We start from the raw sequence: 27890 nt of genomic DNA, 5'->3' as shown, positions 1-27890 counted from the left end.
GGGAAGGACAAGGTCGAGTCGAGATGGGTGGGGGAGAGAATCAGGTAGGTTGCAAAGATAAGGAAAAGCAGCCTAAGGTTGGAACTCGGTGCATATCTTTCAGCGGCATGGCAAAGAGCCTTGCAGCTGGCTTGGGTTACAATCAAGCTGAGCTTCCCTGTTGCTGTGGTTATGTTGGGAGACTGCCCAGACAAGCCAGGCATGTTGGTGGTCGGCCTCCTGCAGGCAAAAAGACCAACAATGACGCGGCACCACCCACACCCTGCATCTCGCCCACGCGCCGGTCTCACATTTCATTTTTTCCTTTTCCACATGGAGTGTAAAGCACTATCCTTTGTCGCCGTCTTTGTGGTTTCGTGGTTTTCGCTTTAACGGGAGACTTTCCAACACTTTGTTTGATCTGTAGCATGTCCTGCGCGCAGCGCTGCCCTCGTCGCTGAAGTAAGCAGGCCTGCATGTGTGTGCTTCAGCTGCTGCGGAGCAATGTGCCGCGGGATACTGTCATGCTGTGGCCGCAGCAGCTACCATGCATTCACTTCATGGATATTTCCCGGGGTGTTCAGGAAAAGGGCATTCATGGCTGAAGGGTGAAGCGGTACAACGCCGCCCAGCTTAATCACCGCAGTGAGAGCGTGCAGAGCGCTCTTACTACTCTCAACCGCCCCATCTGGGTCGCGCATAATGGGGGATTTATTCAAGGTTGTCCTGGATGCCCCGATGGCGGTCGGTGGGCCAGCCGCTTCCTTCTCGTGTCGGAACCGGCTTACATAAGTCACCAGGTCCTGTCGTGCAGACACTTCGGCAGCTTGATACTTCATGACCCGTATCGGAGGCCATATCCCGCCCGAGCCATAACGCCTGCTCTGATCCACGGTCGCAACGAGCGCCCTGTCGAGCTGCGTGGCGCAGCTTCGGATGCTTCAGTGCCTCCAGCTGCTTCCGCCGCTTCGGATGCTTCAGTGCCTCCGGCTGCTTCCGCCGCTTCAGCAGCAGTGGCACGCGCCTCTGGTTCTCCCTGCTTCCTCTGAGGCTCCGGCAGCTTTGCGCTGCCGGACCATTGCTGGCTCGCTAGCTCTATTTCCCTGTAGTCGGTGCTTCTGTGGCCAGATGGAGGGTCTGCTGGCTACACTCGCCGGAAGATGCTGGAAAGTGAGAGCAACCCGCTGAGAATGATTATTGGGGCGAAGCAAGAGATCTTATCAGCTTTATCAATGACCGTCTCAGGGACCCGAAAAAAAAAATCAGCAGAACGACTGCACATCTAGCTCAATCATGAGACCATTCTGGAGTTTAAATGTTCTAATAAGGCAAAGACACAAGAAATGATTTGCGCTAATCCACTAACTCAGAGGACTACCTCTGTGAAACGTCTCAACAGCCTTTCCCATGTAGCAGAAGCGGCCACTGGCTGCGCTTCCGCATCATGCGCCAGAACGATAGTTGGAGCTGTAAGTGTTTTACGAGAACCCAAGATGATGATTCCGTGCCTCGCCCTTGTCAGTGCAACATTTAGTCTTCTCAGATCGTTGAGAAAACCAATCTCTCCTTGCTCGTTGCACCGCACCGTGACGAAAACGACGACATCCGCCTCCCGACCCTGATAACCGTCAATACTGGACACTTCGATGTCTCCTGACCGCCCTGATATTGCTTTTGTGACAAGCAGAGTCTTTTGCGCCGTGTAGGGCGTTAATACGACAATGGATTGTTGGTTGTCCTTGCCAGATCGATTGGTTGACGAGCTGTCTATGAGCAATTGACATACGCGCCGGCATAGTTCTGACTGTGCATGGTTGCGTTTGGACTTTTGGCCAATGTCTTCGTGACCGTCACATTCGACGAAGACTGTCCGCACAGACTCTCCGGAAACAGAGCTTCGGGGCCAAGGAAAAGCAGACACAGCCAGAACCCTTTGGTCGGCTGCCACGCCTGTTCTGAGCTTCCCTTGGTAGAACTCTTGAGAGCTGAAATCGCAGATTGACCTGTGCATGCGGTACTGTGTATTGAGCATCGACGTCCGCACACGTGCCAAGCGATGGCCGCTCGTCTGCGAGTTAGTGCACAAGGTGTAAAGACGCTCGAAGAGCGACACGTCGTACCCCAAGGGCAGCGTGACTGGTTGCACCGTCGGGCGAAGCTGCACATGATCGCCTACTAGAATAGCTTGCTTGCAGCCCTTGGTTAGTGGTACTAGAGAAGCCGGCTCCGTCTGCTGGGAGGCTTCATCGACAATGACGATGCCGAAACTCTCAGATCGCAGCAAGCCTATCCCTGCGCCGATGCAAGTCGAAAAGGCAATACGGCAGGCTTTCATTCGTCTCTTGGCTTCGCGCATAGCCACGTGTGAGTCGTATATCTCTGTGCTCACCATGCCGTCTAGTGTGTACTGCCTCAGCTCTTCAGCCACTTTGCGTACCTAGGCTCGCAAGGCTGGTGTCAGTCACTGCCAAGAAGCCTTTAATAAAGATAATTCAAACACTATAGTACTCACTTCGGTCGAGACTCGGACGGCAACTGATCCGTCTCGTCCTTGGTGGCGGAGAAAGCGACTCATTATATTATCCACAGCGTTGTGAGTGGGTGCCGTGACGAGGATACGCTCTTTCGGAAATTTACTCAGCAAGCCAAGTATGATTGCAACAATTGTCTGTGTCTTGCCTGTACCTGGAGGTCCCCATATCAGCACGAGAGGGTGTACTAGGGAGGTAAGCACCGCATTTCTCTGGCTGTCGTTGAGCGCAAGCTGGTCCTCATGCTGCGCCATGGCTGCTTCTGCGTCGAACTGTATTGCGTCGGTATCCTCTGGTAGGGTTGCAGTTGTGCTCGGCCCCAAAAGGTGCGTTACTATGCCGCACGCGTCCTCGTCCATGCTGGCAAACCGCCTCATCGCGGTGAACATCGTTTGCGAGGTCACAAAAGGTCCGCAATATGTCAGAGTCCATGAGCAGTGCTCCAAGAAGACTGGCAAGGGATGGAAACACTGGAATTTGGCAGCCCCTTGTTGATTCTGGACCACGAGTGCATCGATCGACGCTTTCCTCGCCAAAGGCGCATTGGTCGGTAAGGAGGACGCTGTCAACCGTACGTGTGCCCATGTCTCGGGTGCATGCGCTGCATCGATGCGAAACGTGCATGCGACCAAGGGATACCCATCGCGTTCTTCTCCCAGATCCTTGAGCGTAAGAAGGTCTGGTCTCGTGGTTTGTTGTTCTTGCAGCTCGGAGATATGATCTATAGCAATAGCTACGCAATTGCTGACAAAGTGCTTCACGAGTGCTGGTCTTGGCTCGCCTGCGTACAGCCGTGAACTTCCGCGCTCCAGACATTGGAGAAGCAAGTCCATTGCAAGATCAGTGGAACGGATCGAAAGCGCACACAACTCAGCCAGACCTGCCAATCCACGAAGCGACAAGGAGCGAAGGCGCTCAAGGGCTATCTCGAAGGGCTCAATGGTCAGATAGCCTACATCGGGGACACAAAGTATGAGCCCCTTTAGTATCTCTTGTCCTCGGGCTTGAAGCGTGAGCGATATCGAATCCGGTACGCTGGGTGATCCCCAAGTGTCCAGTTTGGTAAAGCGAGCTGCCATAGCTGGATTAAGGGATATGTGATCGAGTAATGCGTTAACTTGTTGGCTCAAGCACTCAACGTCTGGGTTAGGGGTGAAAGTCTTTCCAAGGACATGATCGTAGATGTTCGTGATGGCACCGATACTGTTGTGCTGGCGCAACCACTTGAGGATGTCTACCAGCTCGGCGCGGGTCTTGACATCATCAACAGCGGCGGTTTCCCCAAGGGCTATCATTCGCGTCCGTTCAGGCACTCCCTCAAAGTTCGCCCCTGCTACGTTGTTGACCGAGTATATTCTTGGCTTCTCGTCGAACAACGGAAGAACTTTCTCGGTGTCAATGTGGTGCAGCCATAGATCGAGGCTTCTCAAGGATTGTACGTCTCGGTTGCTTATGACGTAGATTTCCTGCAATTAACGATTAGTCATGATCTAGAAGGGTCTGAAAGTATAAGAAGTGCATACTGCAGCCAACAGTCCGTTGCTGTTGACGCGTCCGATATACCGCTGTAGCTCTTGACTGCACTTGTTGAGCGCAACGCTCACTCGGTTGTCGAAGTTCTTCCCACGCTCGATGGTGCTCTGTCGTTGACGCCTCTGATCTCCTTGGTTTGTTGTGTTCCGATAGGCGGCATCATCAGAAGCACCCCGCCTGATGAATATCCAGGTATTGCTGCGTTGATTCTCGAAGAGCTGGAATAGGTTGTCATCGCAGTACATTCGGGAATTCTTCTTCGTAAGTCGCTGTCCACCTAAGGGTGCTGAGTTTTTGACGTGCGGAAAGGCAAAGACACGAACTGTGTCATGTACCAGACAATCCTGGGATTTGACTATCTTTTGCGGTATGTAAATCGCAAGAGAGAGCCTTTCGTCAACCTGAAGTACGATTAATTTCTTGTGAAACTGCTCCAGCGTCTTCGCGGCTGTATCAAGAAATGTGGCAAGTCGCTCCCGCGACGAATCATACACATTCTTCCACCCAAGCTGGTAATTGTTGAGCTTCTGGAAGGTCAAGTCGTCCTGCGATAATATATTGGATGAGCTGAGACCATTGAAAACGATGCTAGGCAACCACTGAAGTTGTGGCGCCGCGGAGAGGATCCAGTGCTTCTGCTCAGTCGACAGAGAGTTCATGTCAAAGTAAGGTAAGAAGTCAGCCAGGTGTGACCCATTCCTGCGACACCATCGCGCAGTCATTTCCAGAAGCTCAAACTCGGTGGTGGCTAGGTCATCGCGAGAGAGTAAGAGCTCCAGCGTGTCAAGAGCTACGCCATCCAGATTCACCGACTTCATCCTGTCGAGTGAGATTCTGCTGGTTGCTGCTTCGTGTAGCTCATCTAGAATGAACTTTTTGGTTTCTGGAGTTGCCAGAGGCGTCGCTTCGAGTCGTGGTGGGATCTTCACCATGTTCCCATCAACACATTGAGAGAACAACCGATTGAGCTCCTGACACTCGGGTGCCATAGGTCCTTTGACTTTAGCCCAGTCCAAATATAGATTCTTAACTTTTCCCAACGACGCATTCGAGTACTTGGCGAAATAAAGCAGTCTGTCATCATCGGTGATGGGCTTGAATTTGACTGGTTCTTTCGCACCAGGATAATCGGCTGGTTGAGACAGAGTGGATGGCACTAGATCGCCGTCCCAACACACGAAGAACGTGTCGCCATCGAGATCCCCGCCTGACATCATGTCGGCTGAAGGACGTCTTCCTTGGACAGGAAAGACGATGCAATCCACCAGATGGGAGAGGGCGGCGTGCTCAACCACCTTGAACTTTTGCAAGTCGCCGGGGTGGAGACAGGGATTGCGCGTGACGAGGATTTCCATGTTCTTCAGTGCGTAGGGAAGGCCGTCGCCATCTTTGGTGATCTTGACGGCACACTCGCCCTCTTTCAGCACACCCCAGGCATCACAGACGCCGAAGAGCAGACGCGACTGAGGGACAAGAATTCTGCACCTCTGCTCGCCACGCTTGTTGAGCATTTTGCCATATTCTGATCGAATCGGACCTTGGATTTGCGATCGCAAAGCTTCGAACGAGGTCACCAGCAATCTTTCGGCCAGGTCGGACCGCCCAATATAGCAGAGAAAACGAAAGGCTTGTCGCGCATCTCTATTTGCCTCGGCCAGGAAGTTGAGATGATCTTGTTGTTTGCGGAGTAGAATATCTTGACTGACCCCGAGAGCGTGAAGTAGGAGCACAACTTCGTCGTTCAGGTGGCCAAACACGTATGGTTTCGAGTGTTCGATGACGGAGAACGAGTGGTCCTTGCCACCGCTGAACTTTTTCATCGACTTGCGTAGTCGAAGCCAAGTCGGTCGACTCCGAATCGTTGGGTCTGTTGTGACAACACCCTTATACCCACGATAGCGAATTTGGAAGACCGAAGGTGAATATCGCCTTGCGCGAAAGGTGAGTTGCATTCGACGGGATACGTCTTGTGCAAAACGAGGAGACATCAGACCACATCCATCTGTGAAAGTATAGCCGTCGGTCTCAATGTCGGGAATGTCCTCGCACCGCCTCTCGTCGACCTGCAGAACAGCCTGTGCAGTGGAGAACAGGAGGCCGATTCGTTTGGCCTTCTTGGCGACCGTCTTCATCTTGGTGAAGTCCCCGAGCGATTCGACCATCTTACTGATGTCGTCTTTGGGCGCGGCGAACATGAAGCAGGTTCTGGATTTCAGCTGACTATTGCTGTGCCCATAGAAATGGTATGATTCTCCTTGCAGCGTGACACCAGCCCGTAGCAAGTGAACGACATAGTCGATGTGCTCCCGGATTGTTGACGGACGAGTGCCAGTAATTTCGCTCTTCAACCCCGGAGGAGGGCGAAAGTCGGCCACGGATAACATGATGAACTTGTCCAATGGGTGAACACCCATCGCGCGAGTGGCTTCTTGTGTGACAAAACGTAGTACCATTCTTTGATTGGTCTCTCTCGTAACCAGGGCGATGGACTTAACCAGCTTTTCTTCGTTGAGCTTCTGCGAACTGGGAAGCCCCTTTACCTCGAAGGTCCATTGGCGGTCGTCGAGACTGAGCGAGTCCTTCAACGTAAACTCCGCTGAGCCGAACTTTGGCATCTTGGCGATGCTTTCATGGAGACTGTGGATGTGGTTGCGGATGACTCTGCGGCGTGTTTCATCATCATCGAACAATCATTAAGGCGTTTGATGTATCTTCTAGACAGCTCTGCCAAGATGGGGGATTGCCGCATTCCGGAAGCATCTGAGGACATGTATTACGTCACCACGCGATATGGTTGGCCTCCCCCGCACCCTGTATCCTGCATACATGCAACGTTGATTGTCGCGTCTTTGCGGTTCCCAGAGTACTGTACCATTCCCACCTCAACATTCTTGCCAGCCTCGAGCAGTTCTCTAGAGGTTAGACATGTCTCCAAATATTTACATCATCGGCGCACAAAGCTCCGGGAAAACAACCCTCGTACAGGCCCTTGAGACTCACTTTACGAACCAGCACGAAACCCTTTCCGCTTCCGCTGCCCCGAGGTTCATTAAGGAAGTTGCGCGCAAAGTACTAGACAAGCATGGCTATACGGCAGAAGACATTGTAACATCACCTCAGCGCACATTACAGCTGCAAAAGCTGATCATCGAAGCACAAGCCCGGGCGGAATACGAACCGGCTAATTCCGATACTCCGGCTACAAATGCCACCTGTCCCCCCAGTTTCATTTCGGATCGTTCAGCCATCGACCCAGTTGTCTACGCCAGGCAGTACGTCGGATTGCAAGAAAGTCAAGGTTTACTGGAACTACCAGAGTGGCGTCAAATGCACAAACGCATGCAAGCCTCGTTGATCATATTGTGCGAGCCAAGAAGTGACTGGCTCAAGAGTGATGGGGTACGGTTGATGCCCCGGGACAACGAAGAATGGATGTTGACTCACAAGCTGTTCTGTGATGTGCTCAACGAGGTTGGGTTGTCCTTCGTCGTACTATCGGAGGGAATGTCAGATATCAAAGTCAGGGTAGGGTTCGTGCTTGAGCACATAGAGTAATTTCCACATCACACAGTCTCAGAAGAGGATTTGAACCGACTCGAAGTTGCACGAGTACTAATGTCGATATACGATAGCGTGTCTGCACTCGGCCCGACGGCAGATGAGGACGTGATATTCTAGATCGGCAGAGAGTTATAGGTATATAAAGACCTGGTCGGGACTACTATCGCCCTCCGGCGTTGTAGCTGGTCTGATTCGCGATCGGTTCTGTATCGTCGCACTGTAGGTCGTCTTTGTAGCACCGGTATTCTGGACTGTGGTGGGCCGTATCTGGGGAAGAATTGGGGCAAATCTGGGGTTTAGAGTGGACTCAAATCCGCTGGGAAGAGGGGCTGGAATGAGACGGACCTACTACGTGCACAGACCTTTCTTTGGACATGACATGTCCAGGGAGGGAATGAGCAAGACTTCACGGTGTGCAGGGATGCCGTCGGAGATGTGGGCTGCGTTGGATTTCACTCAAAACCGCCCCTGGAATAAGACAGTAGGATGGTCAGGAGGGGCCCACTTCTGCGCCACCGAGGCTGCTGCCGAACAGCGCAGGGTCGAGAATTGGGGCGCGCGGGCGGCAAATACCACACCGCCCAAATTGTCACGTCGCGTGAACTTCTCTCGCCGCTCCCCGTTCTTCTAACCATCAGCACATTCTGTCGGCCATGCCAGACCAAGCGCGGTCGCAGATCATCAAGAACAATCCTATTGGGAACGGCCTTGATGCCTTCCGCACTTCATTCGGTCCGATCTGCGAAGATGCGAGCGTCCCCTGCAGTCCTGACTCGCTAGATCGGCTCGGCCAAGAAGGTAAGAATGACACCACAGCTTCGGCCCAGTATGCCTCTCTAATCATCTTGCAGATCTCCAGAATCTTGTTCTCGACCTGCTCTTCGCTTTACGAAACCTCTCCGCGGTTCGCTTCCTGCGATCGAAGGCTGGCCATGGAACCCTTCGTAACGATCTCCTCAAACTTAACTCGGCTGTCAGCTCTGACGGCTTCGATCTCGACCGGGTCAAACCTCTCCTAAAAGCAGCCATCGCCGATGACCCAGATGACACCGTTATCCGGGACCAAGTCTACCGCGCCGTCACCGAATCCACTCCGCCGCCTCGACCGACAGCATTTCCCGTCCAACAAACCCCTTGGCTGCACAGCACGAGCAGCTTCGCGAACTCCTCCGAATACCGCCAAGATGTGGACAGGGTTCTTAAATTGGAGCTTGGTCCTCTCTACGTCGGGCTTCCTCGCTTCCGCGAAATATATTTCGGGCGTGTGGCCGGTCTTGGGACAGCTGCCGAAGCTGTCTTCAAGGACTGCATGGGAGGCAGCAAACCGCTCTTCGATGAAGGCTGGACCGGATAGCCAAAAGATGCAAACCAGGACGACGTCTTGATTTGGTTTGCGGACTTGTGTGAGAAGCTAGCAGCATTCGCAGAACACCACTCTTCAAGCCCTTCATGTCGACGAAGGCCACTGGCACAACCCAACAAGCCAATCCATGGTTCCACAGGGGACCGCAAATTGGACGTCGGTTTCGTGAACGATACCAAAGCCGACAAGGATTCTCGATGCCATTGGCGGCAGATCCTCGTCCCTGGCGAGCTGAAAAGCAATCCATTGGCTGACAAAGCGTCCAAGGCATGGCTTGATCTTGGGACGTACGCCAGAGAGGTTCTTGCTGCTCAAGACACCCGTCGGTTCGTTTTAGGCTTCACCATCTGCGGATCTCTCATGAGGATATGGGAGTTTGACCGGCTGGGGGGAGTTGCATCCGAACAGTTCGACATTAACAAAGATGGATTGCAGTTTGTGTCCACGGTTCTTGGCTTTCTCTGGATGAACGAGGAGGAGCTTGGGTTCGATCCGACAATCATGACGGCAAACAACGAACGATTTATCGAGATCGAGCGGGAAGGCGCGACTGAACGCCTCGTTATCGACCGGGTGATGCAACGAGCACGTTGCATAGCTGGTCGGGCGACGACTTGCTGGAAAGCCCACCGCGAAGGACATCCACTGTCACCGCTTGTCATCAAAGATTCGTGGCAATATGCGGAATGCGATGAGGAAGGCGAACTGTTACGCGAAGTGACCGGCAAAGGCGTCGTCAATATGGCCCGATACTATCACCACGAGACTGTCCAAGTTCACGGTACGGATGACGATATTCGAAGCAATGTTCGAGGAGGACTGGATGTTACAAGAGCTACGAATTACCGGCCGGAACGCTCGATGCCTCCACCGAGTACCACCATATCTGGTGCTTCGCGGACAGGCCGCAGCAACAGCATCGCTGGCAAGAAGCGCTCTTCGAGCCAAACTGGCGCTGTTCTACCCCCCAACAAGCGATCCTGTTCGACATCTCCAACGAGGGCTAGCAGCAACGCCACGTCAAACCGGGTGCATCGACGTGTTATTCTTCGAGACTACGGGGAACCCATCTATAACGCGAGCTCCCGATCGGCTCTCCTTGCCGCACTAGAGGGATGCATTGAAGGACACGAATCCCTGCGCAAAGCCGGCTTCCTTCACAGAGACATCTCCATCAATAATCTCATGATCAACGAGGACGACGACAACATCTCATGGCGTTCATTCTTGATCGACCTAGACCTCGCCGTGAGAGAACAACGTCAAAGCGCCTCCGGAGCGAAGGGCAAGACCGGCACGAGAGCATTCATGGCAATAGGGACCCTTTTAGGCGAGCAGCATTCCTTCATGCACGATCTTGAGTCGTTCTTTTGGGTCCTCTTCTGGATATGCATCCACTATAATCCAGATGCGAACAATCCCCGGAGCAGAAGCAAGGATTTGGCGGCCGACCCCGACGAGAACCCCATTTCGTCTCCCCTTAGCAGGGTTGTTCCTGAGTTTGACCAGTGGAATTATATCAGCATGGAAGTATTGGCAAATGAGAAGAAGGGACGCGTGTCCCATGAGGGCGACTTCATCAGGTTCGCAGAAGAGAATTTCACGCCATACTACCAACCGTTAATACCTTGGGTCAACAGGTTACGGAAAGTGGTATTTCCTAGTGGTGGGAGGTGGGAAAAAGAGGACGCAGGATTGTATGTTAGGATGAAGGAGATCCTTGGAGCAGCCCAGAAGGACCCCAAAGTGTTGGCGGCAGACGGCCTCGCGAGTTAGAGAAAGCTTTAAACTTCCGCCCCCAGATCCCTTTCTCCTGCATCTTACCTCGCGACGCCACAGCCTAGGAATTTCAGAAGACTACGTGCATGGAGAGTTTCGCTAAGGTTCCCTCATGAGGCTTTCTCCCCCCTACAAGCACAGTCTCGGTTTGCGGCCGACACCAACCACCGGGGATGACGGCGCCGTGGCACCGTGAAGTATTCCTTCCGGCCTCCGCGGCCGGCCATCCGACTCGGCAACAAGTTCAGTGCTGGCGACGACGTGGTATCAACGGGCTTGCCTAAGGGCATGGCAATGCTCCAGTTGGAAGACGCCGCCTAGCGGCGTCCCTAGAGAGCAGGCCGTTCCCTGCAGGCGCCTCGCGCATCTCTCCGTTCGGCGAGGAAATGGAAATGGGGCCGTGGGTCTACACGTGCATGGCGTCTAGCAAGGCCTCGGTTCTTGGCATAGGCGGGTCTGTTTCACGTCCTCTCGACAGCCCGCGGGACTAGTTTGTGCGCCTACTACTGTACAGTACCGGACACTCGCGCCGACCCCAAGTTGCGTACTAGAGCTGGCGACACACCGGAGAATTCTTCCCAGACTTATAAACGGTAACTTATTTAAGTGACCCCCTTCTGGGAGGATCTTCGCCAGCTCTTCATGGTTAACTTATTAGTGACCCTCTCCGTGGAGAATTCTCCCCAATCTCTTCAGGGGTCCTCCTCATAGGTCATTTTTATCACTCATTCTCCTGGGAGACTTCTCCTTGGAGTGTCACCGCGGCTGAAGGCAGCGGGCATTAACGGCGGTAATATTATATTAGTAGGGTCGTGTAAAATGAGAAAAGATTGAAATATACGTCCCTAGCACTTAGAGTATCGTTTCTGTCTGGAATTGCATCAACGCGTGGCAAGTTTTGTAGATGCTCGAGACATGCAACGGTGGCGCACAGTAGCCGAATTGGGCCCATGCGCGCCTGCATCGCCCAGTCCCGAGACTCTATCCTCGGCTTCGCCGTCGGTGTTTGCACGGGCGGTCGCTTTGCCAAAGACTCGACCTTGGCAGCAGCAGCTCATTGCCCGTAGCCTGTCGTGGTCAAGCACGTAGCAGAAGTTGATCTGCTCGGCCATTGATCAGCTGCCGTTAAAGTCAAACTTTGACGTTCCGTCGCTCTCAGACACACAGGTCCTCTCCTGGCTCGGTTCATCCCAGATCGTACCCAGAAGCAAGTGAGAAACACCTGGATGATCAGGGTTTTCCTTCTGGAGGTCCAGCAATTGTCCCTCCGGTGATGGGACCCAAAACCGGGCTTCATCGAGCGGTCCCAAATTTGGACCGCCATTTGTCACTGATCATTCTTTACTGTACTGTATAGTACCTGGCTGGTTGCCGTCGACAATGGTAGCTGAGGTCAGGTCAAGGGCTCAAACGACGGATGGCCTCAGTTCTCCTTTGGACCCAACGAGTGGGAGAGAAGTCTCCAAGGAGGGTCGCTAACAAGGTACAGTGCCTCGGAACAAATCAGCTCCTCGCACCGAATTCATTCTCCCTCCGGCAGCTTGCTGAATTTTCTCTCATCCCAGTTTCCTTCTCGAGGCCCCGTTTCCTAATCCAAGCCCGGGAAGTATTGCACACCGATTCCACCATGCTCGCGGTTCATATGATCGTACACCGGATCCCCCTCCTGGAAAGTCTTCATGCACACCCAACAGATATGGACTCCACAAGCCGAGCAGGTCATATGATTGCAACCGAAGGTCTTCTCGATCATGATGCCACACTTGGGACAGTCCTTGATGCCGAGTTTCTCCTTGGCCGCCCGCAGTGCCTCGTAACCGCCGGATGCACTGTCTCGCTGCTCGGCACAGGTCAGACCATCGTGTGAGACATTGCAGACTCTGCATACTGCCACAAGGCATGCAGGACATATGAACAAGGGTCTTTGACCGGTCCCAGCTACGTCGTCGCTGTGCCCCGATACGTTCGCCGCGCGGTACATCTGCCCGCAGTCTGGGGTGGGGCAGTATCGCAGATCGTTCAGATGGCGGGTTACGTGGATTCTGAAAGCGGTCTCAAGAAGGTCTTCCAAGGCTGCTGATGAAAGATGCGCCTGAAGCTCGGTCAGGCGGAGCACTTCGTCGCATCTGCCAGCGTCGCCTTGGCAACGGATGCAAGGGTCAGAGTCGACGCCAGCAAAACACAGGTCCTCAAAGCAGCCGGCACAGTAGACGTGCTTGCATGGCGTATGTACTGGATTCTCGGCTTCCGTCCAGCAGATAGCGCAGTCGCCGATCGAGCCGGTTTCTGACTTTGCCCTTGATATCCCTTCCCCACCATGGAGGATTTTTTGCGCAACGTTAAAATCGGCCTCGGATCCAGCCACGAGAATGCGCCGGGGACTGGATGCAATGTCCAAGATGACTTTGTCATCCCCGATGGCCGCGGCGACGGCACGGTAACCCCCCTTAAAGGCCTGGGAGAATTGTTGTGTGTCAAGCTCAATGACAAAGATAGAGGATGAGTCGGCTTTGGCAAGCTCGATGAGAGCCGACTGCGCCTCGTTGCATCTCGGCCGAGGGCCTAGGAGTCGAAGCTGAGACCTGCGTTTGTCGCGGACGATAAGAATGCCGAGTTCGCGCTCAAGTTTTTTCATTATTTGATAAGCACGGCCGTGAGCGGCGAAGGAAGGCGCCCACACAGCTTTCCCGTCCTTCATCATCACTTCTCCGCCGATAATGTTTTCCAAGGTGGCCTTGGCGCTGGCGACGTCCCTCCCGATTTCTCCCTCGATCTTGAGGACCCGGAGGCCTTGGGTAGGAGGATATGCCGTGTAGAGCAAATGCTGCGACGCCCAGGCTTGCTTATGATCGGCTATTTCTTGTTCAACAGCATCATAGACGCGAGTTGGGATCTTAAGCCTTGCGGAGTGCACAAGCTGCACTGTTAGCTTGCCATGGTTGTTGAATGGCAGAGGCTTGTTGTGGAACAGCTTGACCGCCTGCCTCGCATCCGCATCGTCCAAGAACCGAGCCTTGGCCTTGAAGCGCTTCCCAGACATCTCCGGGCTCCCTTCCCACCGCTCCAATGGCCCAGCTTCAAGCAGTAATGACTCGATCAACGTGTTTGCCATTGGTAGGTCAACATCGTAAGTCGCGGTACTCAGCTCGACATGGCGTGGAGCCAATCCGGCAGGGATATCTCTCGTGACGTGCTCTTTCTTGGCGAGTTTTGGGACGTCTAAAAGCCTGATGGTCCAAGCTAATTGATTCCTATTGCCTGCGCCGCGAGTAGGCCCTTCGCACTGGACCCTTTGATTGAGCACCTTGTATATGCCAGCCGAGAATTTTGAGCCGACCTTCGCGGCGATGTCTCCGTTGCCAAAGTTCAGCCAAGCTGTCTTGGTTGGCTTGTGCCATGAGCAATAGACTTTCTTCGAATCGACCCGGCGGTAGTTTGTCGTCTGGGGCATCGGGGCATTAATCGGAACCGCTCTCGGGGCATCGTGCCTTTTCATTGCTGGTAGACCACAAAAGTTCTTGGCGAACAGAGAGTCTTCGACCCTGATATCGGCACTGCAGTCCGTATCATCCGCCAGCGCGGAAATGCGAACACAGCCTTCCGATACGGCAAAGCCGAGCGAGGCAAGAAGTTGAACCACCGAGCTCGCGGTTGTATGTTGAGGTAGGTGACTGATACGGACAGCGGAGAAGTCAGACCGAAAGCTCACTTTGGTCACGACGGCTCCATCTCCGAAGTTGACCAAGGCGCCATTGAGCTCCCGGCACCAGCTCTCAGGCGTCGAACCTTCCTACTTGCGAGTCAGCACTTGCGTGTACCACGAACTTCTGTACGGTCATCCAAATACCTCCACTTCCACTATAGTCTCTGTCACATCCTGAGGGATGTCGTGTGCAAATGGACACTCCTCGCCTTTCGAACAAGAGCCTCGTAACTGGTACCGACAAGGAATTCTTGAGCGCGAATCCACCTGTGGCGTGGCTTGGCTCGGAGGACAAGCGGTGGTAGGACTTGTAATAACGTCCATCGATCGTTGGTTTCCATCTACGTGAGAGAAAGGGCAGCTGGTGCCTTTACGGCAGCGGCGCTGGGCAAAGAATTGGCAGGGTGTACCGGACCGCCAATCCGGTTGTGGTGGGCCGTTCTCCGGCAAGCGGCTTCGGAACTCCATAAAGATGCTGAACCTGTAATGACTTGACGCTGGTTTCTTGCCAAAGGTGAGTTGATGGGATTATATGGTCAATCGATTCAAACGACAAAACGAAAGGCGGGGTACGACGGTTAGGTAAGCTTGCCACGTCGCCGGCGCCGGCGCCTCCAGCTCCGATTTTGGCCCTCACGGGCCTCGTCCACTCAGCACATCGCCGTGATTCCTACAAAAGCCTCCCTTCGTCGACCCTCACCGGACATCAAACATCACAGAGGTAGGCGTTACTATCGCCAGCCGAGAAGGGCCATCACAGTCTGCGCGATTGGCCGGCCATGCATAAAGTCGTTTACAATCTTGACAACGCCATCGCCAGCTTCTGTTCAGCTGCTAGAGTCTCGAGGGCGCAATGCGATGGCTTTGACCGCCAAAAGTTCGGAGGGCAGATTCACGCCGTTGACTTCCAAGGGATGACTAGCTATACTGTAGTTGCAGGGTCGAACGGTGATGAGATCATCCAGTTTCGAGAGCAGTCCGCCATACTGGACATGGACATGGTGAAGTACAAAGGTAACGACTGTCTGCCTATGAGATCCTTCACATTATATATGCCTTTGTCCTTCATCGTGCTTGTGCCTCGCCGACCCATGGATATCTGGATATGTTGCGATCCTTTTCTCCCTTGCTTATCAGGTACCGTCGTACCTTCTCGTGTCCTGATGACTCAGCCTTGCCCCTAGCATGTCCTGCCCTTGTCCACGGCCCGATCATGCGGCCTTGTTTGTCCTTCTGCTGCCCAACAAGCGCCCTCCTGATGGCGTCGTCGGTTCCGGAGTGGCAGACGAGGTACATTATATAGCTGTGCAGCCTTTCTTTCAGTTAATTTGGGTCCGACTGAAGCGCGTTTAGCACTAGAATAATGTCGCCTTCGTTTGATTGCTGTGGCATAATTGTTGGTAGAGAAAAGGAGGAAAGAAGACAGCTTGCACAGGAAGAGCGGGAAAGTGAACGGGTCACTTGTGGATTACGTTAACCCTATGGTAAAACATTAGAGGTAAATCCACCGGGGAAAGGGGATGGAATGAGACGGACCTACGACGTGCACGGACGTTTTGTCCGACATGACATGCCCAAGATGAGAATGAGCCGGATGTCGCGGCGTACAGGCATGCTGTCGGGCATGTGGGGCCGGCGGGTCGATGGCTCTGGAGGGAAACCGCATGGTAATGATATAGTAGGGCTTCCCGGCCGGGAATGATGGTCAGTAGTTCCGACAGTAGGAGGGCAATCCGGCCGAGAATGATGGTCAGGGCAATCCGGCTGAGAATGATGGTCAGGCAAAGGCACCCCGAAGGGCATCGGTTTCGGGAGGCTCCGTGGTACAGCCTTGATATTGTCCCGCTATTCCGCAGGTCTCAGATCGAACGTGTGATTTTGTGTCTCATAGGAGCAGGGGAGGAGGCATAGCAGCTCTGTCTTGCGAGAGGACACAAATGACAGTCTCATGGCTGGCTTGGAAAGCTGAAGACAAGTGTCGTCAGGTTATGAAGGCTGGCGCGCGGTAAGACATGGCAAGTAGTGGCTGAGTGAAGGCGGAAAAAGCTGACCAAATGGCTTGCGTGCCGTCTTCCGGGGCTGTGCGACTAGTGCCCTGAAGTTCACAGGGCTGAGCTCCTCCTTATGGCCTGCCCACAGGTACGAAGCAAACAGTTTTCGCATGCTGTTTCCAGGTCATGCGTATCTTGGAGATGTAGCCCCCGGATATCCAAACTCTTTTTTGGGCAATGAAATGGCGGGAGAGGATCTAGTTTGCACCAAATCAGGCGTCAGAAGACTGCAGCCGTCACTTTCGTAGATCTCAATGGCTCACCAGAAGCCCAAGCCTAGTGGTGAACACGAAGAAAAGGAATATGAGCAAAGAATTCGTGGCGCTCTTCACTTGCTACAGGACATTGACAAATTAGGTTGAGCCATTAACATCGCCATCCGTCTGAAAACCATGGCTTTGCTCATTCCACCTATTCAATACTTAAGTGGTGTGGTGTATCTTATGTACCGAGTCCTAATCGCTATGAATAAACCCTTGCGCCAGCCTTCGGGCTAAAAGAAATGCAGAACCTATCCCAAAACAAACAGCCAGCCAAGGTCGTGGTGAGCACAGCAACGCTGTCTCCATCCACAGCGCATGCGCGCAAGCCATCACCGATCACGGTCCTGTTCGCCACGATCGTCCCTGCGCTGGGTCGAACGCGGTCGCAGAATGCCAGTGATCATAGTCAGCCAGCTCTCCTGCCGATTGCTCGTCAAGGAACTGACTCCGCGCTCAACGTCGGGATCCTCACGATCTTCTGCACTTGCGTCAGAGCTACTTGCGTCAGAGCTACTTGCGTCAGAGCTAGGCAGTGAGTTGTGCGAGGAGACATCGTCGTCCTCGCTGTCGTCGCGATATGGTTCGTAGCGAGGGCTTGAAGAACCATGGGCGAGTGACCGCACCACATCACCCTTGCAGATGGGGCATGTGCGTCGCCGAGTCGTAAGCCAAGGAGTGCTGTTTAAATCGTCAGCTTGAGCAAGAAATAGCATCTCAAGAGTAAGAGGCAGGAAAAAACTTACATGCAGTCCACATGAAACTCATGGCCGCAGGGAAGACTCATGACTTGGCTGACGCCATCGACATATTCTTCAAGACAAACAACACACTCAACCTGACGTCCTATGTATTTCTTCCATTGACTACCACGCTTCTCGTGCTCCGGCTTCTGCCCTCCTCTTGCCCGCGCAGAGCTGGGTACTGCATGGGCCGTCTCAGCTTGCATGACTTCGTCGGCCGTCAAAACACCAGTAGTGGTTCGAGACCGAGGTCGGGGTCGCTGTGGCAGTTCCGTGCTTTGAAGAAGCGGTGTCGTTGGCGACGAACTTGTAGGGGATGGTACACGAGAGCTTTGGGTCGATGAATTTGCCACTGTTTGATAGGTTCGCACGGGAAGCCTCTCCACGACAGACTTGGGTGCTCTCCAGCGTCTTCTGCGAATGCGGGCGCGGAGAATCAGCAGCGCATATACGACGGTCAATGTGATCAGTGGGCTGATCACAAGAACAAGCAGGGTGTCGAAGAAAGGACTGGCGCCGCTTGAGGGAGTAATGACGACCCAAAGCCCCTCGTGATGCGGCGGCGGCATGCCCCTGCCTTGATCCGGTCTGTTGGCCGGGGACGTGGTGATTGGGGCAGGTTGATCTTCGCCACGAGCGCTGCCAACACTGTCGTGATTGCCAAAAAGCTTCGAGATCAGCCCACCGGGGCTCTCCTTGGTTGTAGGTGACGTCTTGTCCTTAGCCTTGCCAATGGCGTCGCGGTCCTTGGCTGGAAAGCTGCTTGCAATGTATTCGCTGCTGCTGGGCGTGATGCTGTTCGCTTGTCGTGGCTTCTCCTCCGCTGCTCGTTTCGCTGCGGACTCGGGGATCTTCTTCGTTTTCGGCAGACTGCTGTCGGCGATGTCCACGCCATCCTCGAATCCCACCAGATCAGGATCGCGCCAGTCTTGCACTCCGATCTGAAAGTCGTCAGGAGTAACCTGGTCCGACGTCGATTTGACCGCTGTGCCAGTTTTCGCACGGCCTTTTGCAGCCGGAGTATCGTTCTCATCGCTGAAGTCCTCGACTTGCTTCCACTCCAGTCGTCCGCTTCTCGGCGGTCTGTTATCGACATCGCCAGCACCGGAAGTGGTCCCGATGCCGAAGAGACGAGCGAACCAGCTGGAAGAGGATGCATTGCTATCCGCGCTGACCGAAGACTTGCCACTTGTGCCCTTACCACCACTAGTTGCTACCGAAGCAGCCGAGTGAGTGCCCTGCTCCTTCCCCTTCTTGTTCTTGGTGGTCTTGTCGAGTGGCTGTCCCTTGAGAGCCAGTTTCCCATGCTCATCCATGACATTTTCGAAACCTGCGCCAGATTGCAGCATGAGAGAAAGCAGATACGCAGTAGTGCGCGAGGTAAAGATGGATGGAATCGTGACGTTGGAAGCGTCACCCTTGGCGAACATCTGAATCAGAGGCCCGCCACGCTGGTTGTCACCAACGATAAGAGCGACCGCGCCACGCCGCTGAGCCCACTTGGCCTTTTCGAGGAATCCGCAGCCTCCACGACTCAGAAGAACAATCTTGCCAGCAATCTCAGCACCCTCCTGAATGGACTGAATGTCGGCATGTCCAACGCAGTCGAGGCCGAAAGCGTCGCTCTGAGTCTGCTTGACAGGTTTTCCACCAAGACCCTGGTGCAGATAGTCGTCCGTACCATCGTCAAGGGGGATCGGAGGTGGCTTCGACTTGGCAGCAACACCGACAGCGGGCAGTCGATCTATGACAGAGTCCTTAAGGGCGTCTGCTGGTCCGTTTCTGCTGTGACGGCTGTCTCCAGGCCCGCTGAAGGACGGCCTACCTTTGGCGCTACCACTCAAGGGCGTAAACACTGAATTTGTGCCGTCGTCCCAGTTGGGAGCGTCACTACAGCCTCGCTCGCCCTCCCCTTCGCCGTCGAGTAGCGACTCCTCGGTGAACCCACTGCCAATCCATAGCTGACCTGTAAGACCGAAAGCGGGCAGAGGAGGGCCAAATGCCGCGGGTCTGGCGGCGAAAGATGTGGTGTTGTCGTCGGCAATGGTGATTACGGCGTTGGGTGGGAAGAGGATGAAAGGCGCCGAGAAGGAGAAGAATGACGAAAAGGTGCCTATGCGCTTCGTGGCGGCAAGGGGCTGCGAGTCGACGGCGGGAGGAGGCGGAGTGGTCGACCTCGTGGTGGCCGTCGTGATGGCACGGCCAAGGATGAAGAGGCAGGCGCCGAAGAAGAAGGCGAGGTTGGCGATCCTCGGTGGACGCATGATGGGCGAGCTGGATATGGTTGATGCAGATGGATCAGCACGAGCGAGTCGGATTGTCACAGCCGACTCGAAAGTTGCCCGTGTCTCAGGCCAGCCTGAGGTTGAGCCCCAGGCTTTGTGTTCGCTCGAGCCGTCGTTATGAAGGGTGCGAAGCGTGACTACTGTCGTGGATGAGAGACCTGGCGGAGCTGGTGTTGGGCGCGCACAACGGCGCTCGTGCGGAGGTGGTGTTGAAGTGGGAGGGCGGGTGGCTTTGGGGGAGCACCGAGTACAGTACGAGCCGCCGGAGAAGCGTGCCTTCGGTTGGTGTATCCCTGCAGGTCCTGCAGGTTGCCTCGCCAGAGTGACAACGCAATGACAGCAACGAAAGACAAGCTTGCAACATTGCAGTCTAGAGATGCCATGGACCCGGGAAGGGAGGCACGAGGCGAGCAGCTCGTGAATATGAAGCCTGGAACGGTGGATGCCAAGGCGCCGGGTCCCGATGTGGCCTGGTCTAGTCGGGCGAGGTCCTGCGCTGGCGGGCTAGGGGACAAGCTTGGAATGAGACCAAGCCAAGTGCACCCGCGCATGAGCACGGCAGTTGCCCCGCCCCGCCGTTGCGAGCCCGCCTGCCTCACCTGCTTGTCTGACGTCAACCTCTCACCACGTCAACCTCTCACCACTAGACTGGGAACAGGCTGGCTCGGGCACCAACCAATCCACCCCGAGACCGACCAACCCCTTCGCCATGACGAGCAGACAACTGGCAGCACACCCCGGTTCAAAGAAGTGATTGTCTGCCTCCGAAAGCAGGCCGGCCCCCTCAATCAGGCCCGCGGTGGCCGGTTTGGCGGCGCCTTAATTGGCTGCGGCGCTCCGGAGAGGCCACCCCGGCTGGCGCCCCGGAGTGGTTGTGTGGGCTCGAGGTCGGGGCCAGCCATCCCTGAGATCTCGATCCCACATTCTCTTGCCACAAGGCATGGCATTTCAACATCTGATTCTTACAGCCGTCCCCAAGTGCCCACCATTAGCGCATTCCCCCCCACTCGCGTTGTCGTCATAAGCAGGTAATGGCCGGCGTTGCTTTATCTGTCGAGCGGCGCTTTCGTTGCTACAACAGGGAGCCGGCGCCACTTCTGGGGAGCGATCCAGAAAGACCCACGCACTCACAAGCCGTACCTTATCATCTCACCTCGATGCCCATTTCTTCCGCGGCCACAACAACAAGAACAACGATCAAGGACGACAGAGGTAGTACAAATTTCTCGCTCAAGCTAGCAAGACTCAGGCGACCACACATAACTGCCACCATGGCTGCTGCCTTCACAGACCACACGCAACACCACCATTCCACGCATACAGTACTTGACTGGCCCGGGGGTACCTTTGGCCTCAAGTCTGGCGACATGTCCTGGATGGTCCTTCATAGCGATTCCGGTCATGTAGAAGCTCCTTCATCCACCACAGACGGCGGCTTTACCATGAATCTTGGGTCCGATACGTCCAACATGCCCTTGCAGCCATACGACACAATGCTTTTTGACACTCTCATCCCCTTACGGGCCTCCACCACGGCTCTCAAGGACGCTACATCTAGCACATACTCTCGGCCATTGTCTCCAAAAAGCGATCCTACTACATTTCCTGATACTAGTAGCGTGTCGGACCACACCAGCCCTAGGGAAATCACGCCTGAGCCTTCGTCGTCAACGCTTAGCCGGCATAGTTACAACCAACTTCTTCGAAAACATAGCGAGAACTTACAAATCGCCGGCACAAAACGAAGGCATAGCGAGATTTACGGACGCAGTACAGGGTCACCAGAAACAACGGCAAGTTCCACGTCACAGTCTCTGACGTTAGATACAACGGCCCTTCCAGGCAGCAACAAGAAGATGACGATACGGGAGAAGAACCGAACCGCTGCGGCCAAGTGTCGCAACAAGAAGAAGTGTGAAATTGCAGAGCTCCAGGAGACAGCAAAACAGCTCTCGGAGAAGAACAGTACCCAAAGCGCCTATGTCAAGTATTTACGCGATGAGATACTCGCTCTCAACATGGAGATCCTGCGACATGGCACTTGCGAGAGCCATCTCATCCAGGACTACATCATGGAGAGGGTTGGTAAGTTGGGTCTGGATCAGGGAAGAGCCATTTCACAAGACACTTTTGCACCATAAAAGGCCAGAAAAGAAAACTCCAAAGCATGATCTCTCTATCTTGTTCCTCCCACTACGTGATCAGGCTGGTTCTACGTCTCCCATATGGACTGAAATGTCAGTCGAGCTTTCGATGACAGCCAGGCACGAGCTCCACTGACCCCCGAGGATAATAGTCTCACTCAAATGTAGAGACCGTAGAGTGGAATGCGATTACGCTATTCCGATAAGATAAGCTTTAGAAACATGTACTCTACGGAATCGAAGGGGTTTCAGATTAAGAAGCATAACATCTTGCCCGTATGGTATCGGTAATGACCTTGGGGATAACGTAATCCACAAGTGACCCGGCCACTTTCCGTCATTTCCGTATGGGCTACCTTATTTCCCCTTTTTCTCCACCAGTAATTATGGAACGACAATCAATTGAATGCGACCTTATTCTAGCGCTTCAGGCGCTCCAGTCAGACCCAAAATTAAGTGTACGAAAGGCTGCACAGATCTATAATGTACCTCGTACGACACTCCAAGACCGACGAAGAGGCGCGCAGCGTAAACGAGAAACCCGACCACCCTGCTAGAAATTGACCTCGTACGAAGAGGACAGTATCGTACAATACATACTCGACCTAGATTCGCGATCGTTTCCGCCGCGGTTAAGTGGTGTTCGAGAAATGGCGGATCGACTCCTCCGTGAACGCGACGCGCCACGCGTCGGAACGAACTGGGCCTCAAACTTCGTACGACGACGACCTGAGCTCCGTACGCGTTTTAATCGAAGAATCGACTACCAGAGAGTCCTCTGCGAGGATCCGGACGCGTATCGCGCGTGGTTTACGCTCGTACGAAACATAGTCGCGAAATACGGGATCCATAATGACGATATCTACAACTTCGACGAAACGGGCTTCGCGATGGGCAAGATCTCCGCCGAAACTGTCGTTACAACCTCCGATCGACGCGGGAGGCCAAGAGCCGTACAACAAGGCAATCAGGAATGGGTTACAGTAATCCAGGGCATCGCGTCGTACGGCTATTCCATCCCACCATATATCATCTTCGCGGGGAAGGTCCACCTCGACTCCTGGACCGCGAATAGCCCTCTACCGGCCGACTGGGTAATCGCGCTTTCAGACAATGGCTGGACGACGAACGAGAGAGGTCTAGAATGGGTAAAACACTTCGATTTCCATACGAAGAGTCGTACGAAGGGTACCCACCGCCTCCTTATCCTCGACGGCCACGAGAGCCACCATTCCGTCGATTTCGAGCTCTACTGCAAGGAACAGAACATTGTAACGCTCTGTATGCCTGCTCACTCATCACATAAGCTCCAGCCTCTCGATGTTGGGTGCTTTAGCCCTCTAAAACGGGCGTACGGTAAAGAAATCGAGGGTCTTATACGGGCGCATATTACCCATATCTCAAAGGAGGACTTCCTCTCAGCCTTTTATAAGGCGTACGACGCTGCGATGACAAAGTCAAATATCCAGGCAGGCTTTAGAGCAACTGGCCTAGTACCGTACGACCCGGATTATATGATTTCGCAGCTGGATGTAAAGTTTCACACGCCAACACCGCCAGGTTCCTCTGCTGGACTGCCACCCCCTTGGGTTTCAAAGACGCCGAATAACCCAATTGAGGCCGAATCGCAGACGGAGTATATTAGAAATCGCATCGTACGACACCAGAATAGCTCTCCGTCGTCCATTATTGAGAGCCTGCGGCAGCTAAACAAAGGAATCACAATGATGGTGCACGAGCAGACCCTTATGCGCCATGACCTCGCCGAACTTCGAGATGCAAACGACCGCCTTAGCCGCCGTCGTCGTACGAAAAGAAAACAGCTACAGAAAGGAGGGTCCCTCACGATTGATCAGGCAAAGGATTTGAAGGCTCAAATCGATGCGACGCAGCAGTTAAGGGCGGAAACGAGTCAGAATAGTAGTCGTACGAGGAGGCCAGAAACGCGCGCGCGACGATGTGGCGTCTGCGGCGAGCCCGGCCATAATGCTCGTACGTGTCAGAAAGTTGTATCTGCCTCTGAAGAAGAGGATTCTGAATAGTTTCAATTGATTTAAGGCGTTATGGTTGAATTCTCTTATACATTATCGTACGGGTGCCCGAAGACTGATTCACTAGCTTGTATGATTCACTTGCTTGTGGATTACGTTATAGTTTTTAATTCATGTAATGTGATGGGCCGATAGACAATCGTAGCCGTAGCCAGTATTCCATTTAAGAGGTCAGAATCGTTTGATTGAGAGATTTGGCCGATCATACGATAGTAAAAGGGTTCGAGCCCAGGTGGAAAGTCTCTCAGCTTCGAAAGAGGACATACCGATCGCGACATCCTTTCCGAGTTCTTGACAAACCAAGGCCACCCAGAGAAAGGTATTGTCTGAGTTAGATTGCAAGTATTCTCCGATGGCACCCAGGGTTGACTGATCATAGCTCTTTTGCCGCGCTAATTTCCCTACCATATGTTGGATGTATATGCTGACAGCCCTAGAGATAGACGTTGTATTCAGCTCGAGACGAAGAGTCATCTTAGACTGTGTCATACCTAGGCGTTCCTCGATGTCTGGCCAATTGCGACTAGATACAATCCACTTGGCTCGAGATGTAGACGATGTTTCGATAACAAGTTGGAGAAGTTCTGAGTAGTTCCTGCATTCATCGAGGGCATCGACTACGAAGCAGGAAGGGCCTAGAATTGGGTCTTGGAGAATGCCCTGAAAGGTATCGGCCAGAGTCCACCAGGCATTATGGTCTTCGAAGAGGGCGCGCCCGTCGTCGTTGTATTTATCTCGTAGGTGGGAAATGAGAATCGGTTGCTGTTTGACCACCTGGTAAAAGGCCCCGTAGTACGGCAGTCGCATTATTGATAGCAAGATTGGCAGCCTGGCAGAAGAAGTACGAGAGCAGAGTATTGGCATCTTTGTTCTTCAGTTTTGTTGCGGGTGATAACTCGTCGATAATGCCACATAGTAGCATCGTCTTGCCTTTGCCAGGATCGCCTTTGATCCATAGTAGAGAGGCTTCGCCGTCGCGCCATCGGAGGAAGTCATCGTTGGTAAAGATCCAGCTTGAGACGCTGTGTAGTAGGCCGCCCTGCGTATCCTCGATCCGCTTCTTATCGATGCGAGGGTCGGTCGTACGCAAGTCTGCGAGACATCGGTCCGCTGTGGGGTGGACGTTGATTGTGTTGCCCACGTGGACATCGGCGTTATTGGCGTGCACATCTCTGACCGTGTTCGGCATCGCTAGTGAAATCATTCTGCTCTGATATTCTTGAGGGGCACAAGTATACTGGTAGCACGGCCATCTACCTCACTTAACCACATTACTTTGACTCTGGATGAGACCCCGAAGAGGGCGGGGTAGGGAAAGCATTGGGTTTTGCAGCCTGGTGGAAGAAGCTGCTAGGCGTCATGCAAGATGGGAGCCAATAGCCTGGCATACCTGCTATGTATCGCGCCTGACTGCAATAAATACGGCGCATACCGAAACACCAAATGGCAGGATTGTTATTGCTGAGCATGAAGCGGGCAAGCACTTGCTTGCTACGTTATGTGCAAAGAACGCGACGTGCACGCGTCAGAATGCCGCCTGCAAGCACCATGGCCAGAATAGAGCATTGTCGGGCAAGACGTGTCTGCTTGCAACCCATAATGTACCGACTAAGGCATAGATGTAGACACTACGCGAGTACTGTGGTAGTTCTCGCTGACATGTTTAGGTTGAAGTAGAAAGCGACTCTCGACTTTCGGCAGAAGCAGTCTAAAATAGTGGGCCGATGGCCAAGCACACGTCCAGGTCGGAAATAATGTGTCGATCGGCGCTCGTAACCAAGCAGATATGTCTGGTGTTGGGGTTCAACAAACCGGTTCCGGCACCATTCAAGCTGGTAGAGACTTGAATATCATCTATCAGAGTATATAACCGTACTTCAAGTTGCACATAGGTGATCGCGCATGACGTCCTGACAAACCCCAGGTTTGCGCGATGCACCAGAACTCGATGATGTCCCCGAAGCCGCTTTCAATTCGAAAACAAACCAGAAGCTACCGTTCTGCCTCGAAAACACAGGACAAGATATCCTTAGACAGATCAAGGAATGGACCGATGGCAACTCTGATAAGCACATATTTTGGCTCAAGGGCGTGGCGGGCACCGGTAAAACCACGATTGCTCGTACCATCGCCCAACACTATCATGAATTAGAACGTCTTGGCGCAAGCTTTTTCTTCTCCAGGAACACTGGTGGCGATCTCGTGTCTACCAACAAATTTGCCTCAGCGATCGCAGCTCAGCTTGCCGACCACATCCCCGCGTTAAAACCATCTGTTACAAGAGCAAACACTTCTAGCCGTCTTCGTCACTTAGGTCTGTTTGAACAATGGAAGAAGCTCGTCCTCGAGCCGCTAGCAACGCTAGATGTTACACTCAAATCTTCGATAGTTTTTATGGTGGACGCATTAGACGAATGTGCAGATGAAGAGGAGATCCGCCTGCTGATCCACTGTCTTGCTGGTGCTGTAACGGTTCAAGGGGTTCGGCTTCGTGTGTTTGTCACAAGCCGCCCGGATCAGCCGGTGAATGTCGGCTTCAGCACAGCTCGACAGAATACTTACCACGGCTTTGTGCTCCACGATATTGAACAATCTATTGTGGATCAGGATCTCATACTATTCTATAAGCATAACGTACTCCACAAGGGAGTGGGACAAACAAGGGAGTGGGACACTTCCGTCCTACCTACGCGACAATATATAAGAGAAATCAACCACAACGCCTCAAATTAATTCAAACTATTCAGAATCCTCTTCTTCAGAGGTGGACTCAACTTTCTGACACGTACGCGCATTATGGCCGGGCTCCCCGCAGACGCCACAGCGTCGCGCGCGCGTCTCTGTCCTCCTCGTACGGCCACTATGCTGACTCGTTTCTGCCCTTAACTGCTCCGTCGCGTCAATCTGGGACTTTAAATCCTTTGCCTGATCAATCGTAAGGGACCCTCCTTTCTGTAATTGCTTTCTCTTCGTACGGCGACGGCGGCTAAGGCGGTCATTTGCATCTCGAAGTTCGGCGAGTTCGTGGCGTACAAGGGTCTGCTCGTGCACCATCATCGCGATTCCTTTATTTAGCTGCCGTAGGCTTGCAATTATTGATGTTGGAGAGCTGCCCTGATGTTGTACGATGCGATTCTTGATGTATTCGGTCTGTGATTCCGCCTCAATTGGGTTATTCGGCGTCTTCGAGACCCAAGGTGGCGGAAGGCCTGCAGATGAACTTGGCGGAGTTGGCGTATGAGGCTTTACATCTAGCTGCGAAATAACATATTCCGGGTCGTACGGTACTAGGCCAGTCGCTCTAAAGCCTGCCTGTATATTTGACTTCGAAATTGCAGCGTCGTACGCCTTGTAAAAGGCTGGGAGGAAGACTTCCTTCGCGATGTGGGTAATGTGCGCCCGCATAAGACCTTCGATTTCGTTTCCGTACGCCCGTTTTAGAGGTCCGAAGCACCCGACATCGAGAGGCTGGAGCTTATGCGACGAATGAGCAGGCATACAGAGCGTGATTATATTCTGGTCCTTGCAGTAGAGCTCGAAATCGACCGAGTGGTGGCTCTCGTGGCCGTCGAGGATAAGGAGGCGGTGGGTACCCTTCGTACGACTCTTCGTATGGAAATCGAAGTGTTTTACCCATTCTAGACCTCTCTCGTTCGTCGTCCAGCCATTGTCTGAAAGCGCGATTACCCAGTCGGCCGGTAGAGGGCTATTCGCGGTCCAGGAGTCGAGGTGGACCTTCCCCGCGAAGATAATATATGGTGGGATCGAATAGCCGTACGACGCGATACCCTGGATTACTGTAACCCATTCCTGATTACCTTGTTGTACGGCTCTTGGCCTCCCGCGTCGATCGGAGGTTGTAACAACAGTTTCGGCGGAGATCTTGCCCATCGCGAAGCCCGTTTCG

The 27890-nt window shown here is 53.6% G+C and overlaps 9 protein-coding genes across 9 annotated transcripts; 5 read left to right on the top strand and 4 right to left on the bottom strand.

Annotated features, from left to right (window-relative positions):
- Nucleotides 1–1345: 1345 nt before the first annotated feature.
- B0I36DRAFT_254115 (RNA dependent RNA polymerase-domain-containing protein) lies at nt 1346–6658 on the bottom strand (the record flags this gene model as incomplete). Its single annotated transcript, XM_046150802.1, has 3 exons — nt 1346–2416; nt 2492–3976; nt 4034–6658. The coding sequence occupies 3 exons, from the start codon at nt 6656–6658 to the stop codon at nt 1346–1348; spliced, it is 5181 nt and encodes a 1726-aa protein (XP_046005988.1).
- A 310-nt stretch (nt 6659–6968) lies between these two features.
- On the top strand, nt 6969–7598 carry B0I36DRAFT_254773 (AAA domain-containing protein; the record flags this gene model as incomplete). Its single annotated transcript, XM_046150837.1, has 1 exon — nt 6969–7598. One exon carries the CDS (start codon nt 6969–6971, stop codon nt 7596–7598), a length of 630 nt encoding a protein of 209 aa, XP_046005987.1.
- Nucleotides 7599–8257: 659 nt separating this feature from the next.
- B0I36DRAFT_396657 (uncharacterized protein) lies at nt 8258–10799 on the top strand (the record flags this gene model as incomplete). Its single annotated transcript, XM_046161558.1, has 3 exons — nt 8258–8402; nt 8456–8799; nt 8959–10799. The coding sequence occupies 3 exons, from the start codon at nt 8258–8260 to the stop codon at nt 10741–10743; spliced, it is 2274 nt and encodes a 757-aa protein (XP_046005986.1). The 3' UTR covers nt 10744–10799.
- A 1403-nt stretch (nt 10800–12202) lies between these two features.
- Nucleotides 12203–14954, bottom strand: B0I36DRAFT_45533 (uncharacterized protein). The gene is made up of 2 exons (XM_046162907.1): nt 14594–14954; nt 12203–14536 (listed from the first exon to the last, which is right to left on the bottom strand). The coding sequence occupies exons 1-2, from the start codon at nt 14915–14917 to the stop codon at nt 12335–12337; spliced, it is 2526 nt and encodes an 841-aa protein (XP_046005985.1). The 5' UTR covers nt 14918–14954; the 3' UTR covers nt 12203–12334.
- Nucleotides 14955–15225: 271 nt separating this feature from the next.
- On the top strand, nt 15226–15456 carry B0I36DRAFT_232098 (uncharacterized protein; the record flags this gene model as incomplete). Its single annotated transcript, XM_046149146.1, has 1 exon — nt 15226–15456. A coding segment is annotated over one exon (231 nt), but the record flags the coding sequence as incomplete, so codon positions are not given.
- A 1324-nt stretch (nt 15457–16780) lies between these two features.
- B0I36DRAFT_337468 (uncharacterized protein) lies at nt 16781–20065 on the bottom strand. The gene is made up of 3 exons (XM_046155675.1): nt 17507–20065; nt 17282–17441; nt 16781–17251 (listed from the first exon to the last, which is right to left on the bottom strand). The coding sequence occupies exons 1-3, from the start codon at nt 19765–19767 to the stop codon at nt 17093–17095; spliced, it is 2580 nt and encodes an 859-aa protein (XP_046005983.1). The 5' UTR covers nt 19768–20065; the 3' UTR covers nt 16781–17092.
- Nucleotides 20066–21102: 1037 nt separating this feature from the next.
- Nucleotides 21103–21938, top strand: B0I36DRAFT_337466 (uncharacterized protein). The gene has a single exon (XM_046155674.1). The coding sequence runs from the start codon at nt 21156–21158 to the stop codon at nt 21927–21929; it is 774 nt and encodes a 257-aa protein (XP_046005982.1). The 5' UTR covers nt 21103–21155; the 3' UTR covers nt 21930–21938.
- Nucleotides 21939–24713: 2775 nt separating this feature from the next.
- On the bottom strand, nt 24714–25172 carry B0I36DRAFT_368898 (uncharacterized protein; the record flags this gene model as incomplete). The annotated part of the gene is made up of 1 exon (XM_046159685.1): nt 24714–25172. One exon carries the CDS (start codon nt 25170–25172, stop codon nt 24714–24716), a length of 459 nt encoding a protein of 152 aa, XP_046005981.1.
- Nucleotides 25173–26074: 902 nt separating this feature from the next.
- Nucleotides 26075–26491, top strand: B0I36DRAFT_227459 (uncharacterized protein; the record flags this gene model as incomplete). Its single annotated transcript, XM_046149094.1, has 1 exon — nt 26075–26491. A coding segment is annotated over one exon (417 nt), but the record flags the coding sequence as incomplete, so codon positions are not given.
- Between the last annotated feature and the right edge of the window lie 1399 nt (nt 26492–27890).

Source organism: Microdochium trichocladiopsis, assembly GCF_020744255.1.
Source record: "Microdochium trichocladiopsis strain MPI-CAGE-CH-0230 chromosome Unknown B0I36scaffold_12, whole genome shotgun sequence".
Classification (NCBI taxonomy): Eukaryota; Fungi; Ascomycota; class Sordariomycetes; order Xylariales; family Microdochiaceae; genus Microdochium; species Microdochium trichocladiopsis.
Note: the sequence above shows the minus strand (reverse complement) of the source record. Positions and strands in the feature narration are given on the sequence as shown.

Coding starts and splice junctions, on each gene's coding strand:
- B0I36DRAFT_337468 (XM_046155675.1), bottom strand. CDS start 19,767: ATGCGTCCACCGAGGATCGCCAACCTCGCCTTCTTCTTCGGCGCCTGC. Junction 17,442..17,506: donor GAGTTTCATGTGGACTGCAT/GTAAGTTTTTTC, acceptor CGATTTAAACAG/CACTCCTTGGCTTACGACTC. Junction 17,252..17,281: donor ACTCACTGCCTAGCTCTGAC/GCAAGTAGCTCT, acceptor AGTAGCTCTGAC/GCAAGTGCAGAAGATCGTGA.
- B0I36DRAFT_337466 (XM_046155674.1), top strand. CDS start 21,156: ATGTCCTGGATGGTCCTTCATAGCGATTCCGGTCATGTAGAAGCTCCT.
- B0I36DRAFT_45533 (XM_046162907.1), bottom strand. CDS start 14,917: ATGGAGTTCCGAAGCCGCTTGCCGGAGAACGGCCCACCACAACCGGAT. Junction 14,537..14,593: donor AGACTATAGTGGAAGTGGAG/GTATTTGGATGA, acceptor ACTCGCAAGTAG/GAAGGTTCGACGCCTGAGAG.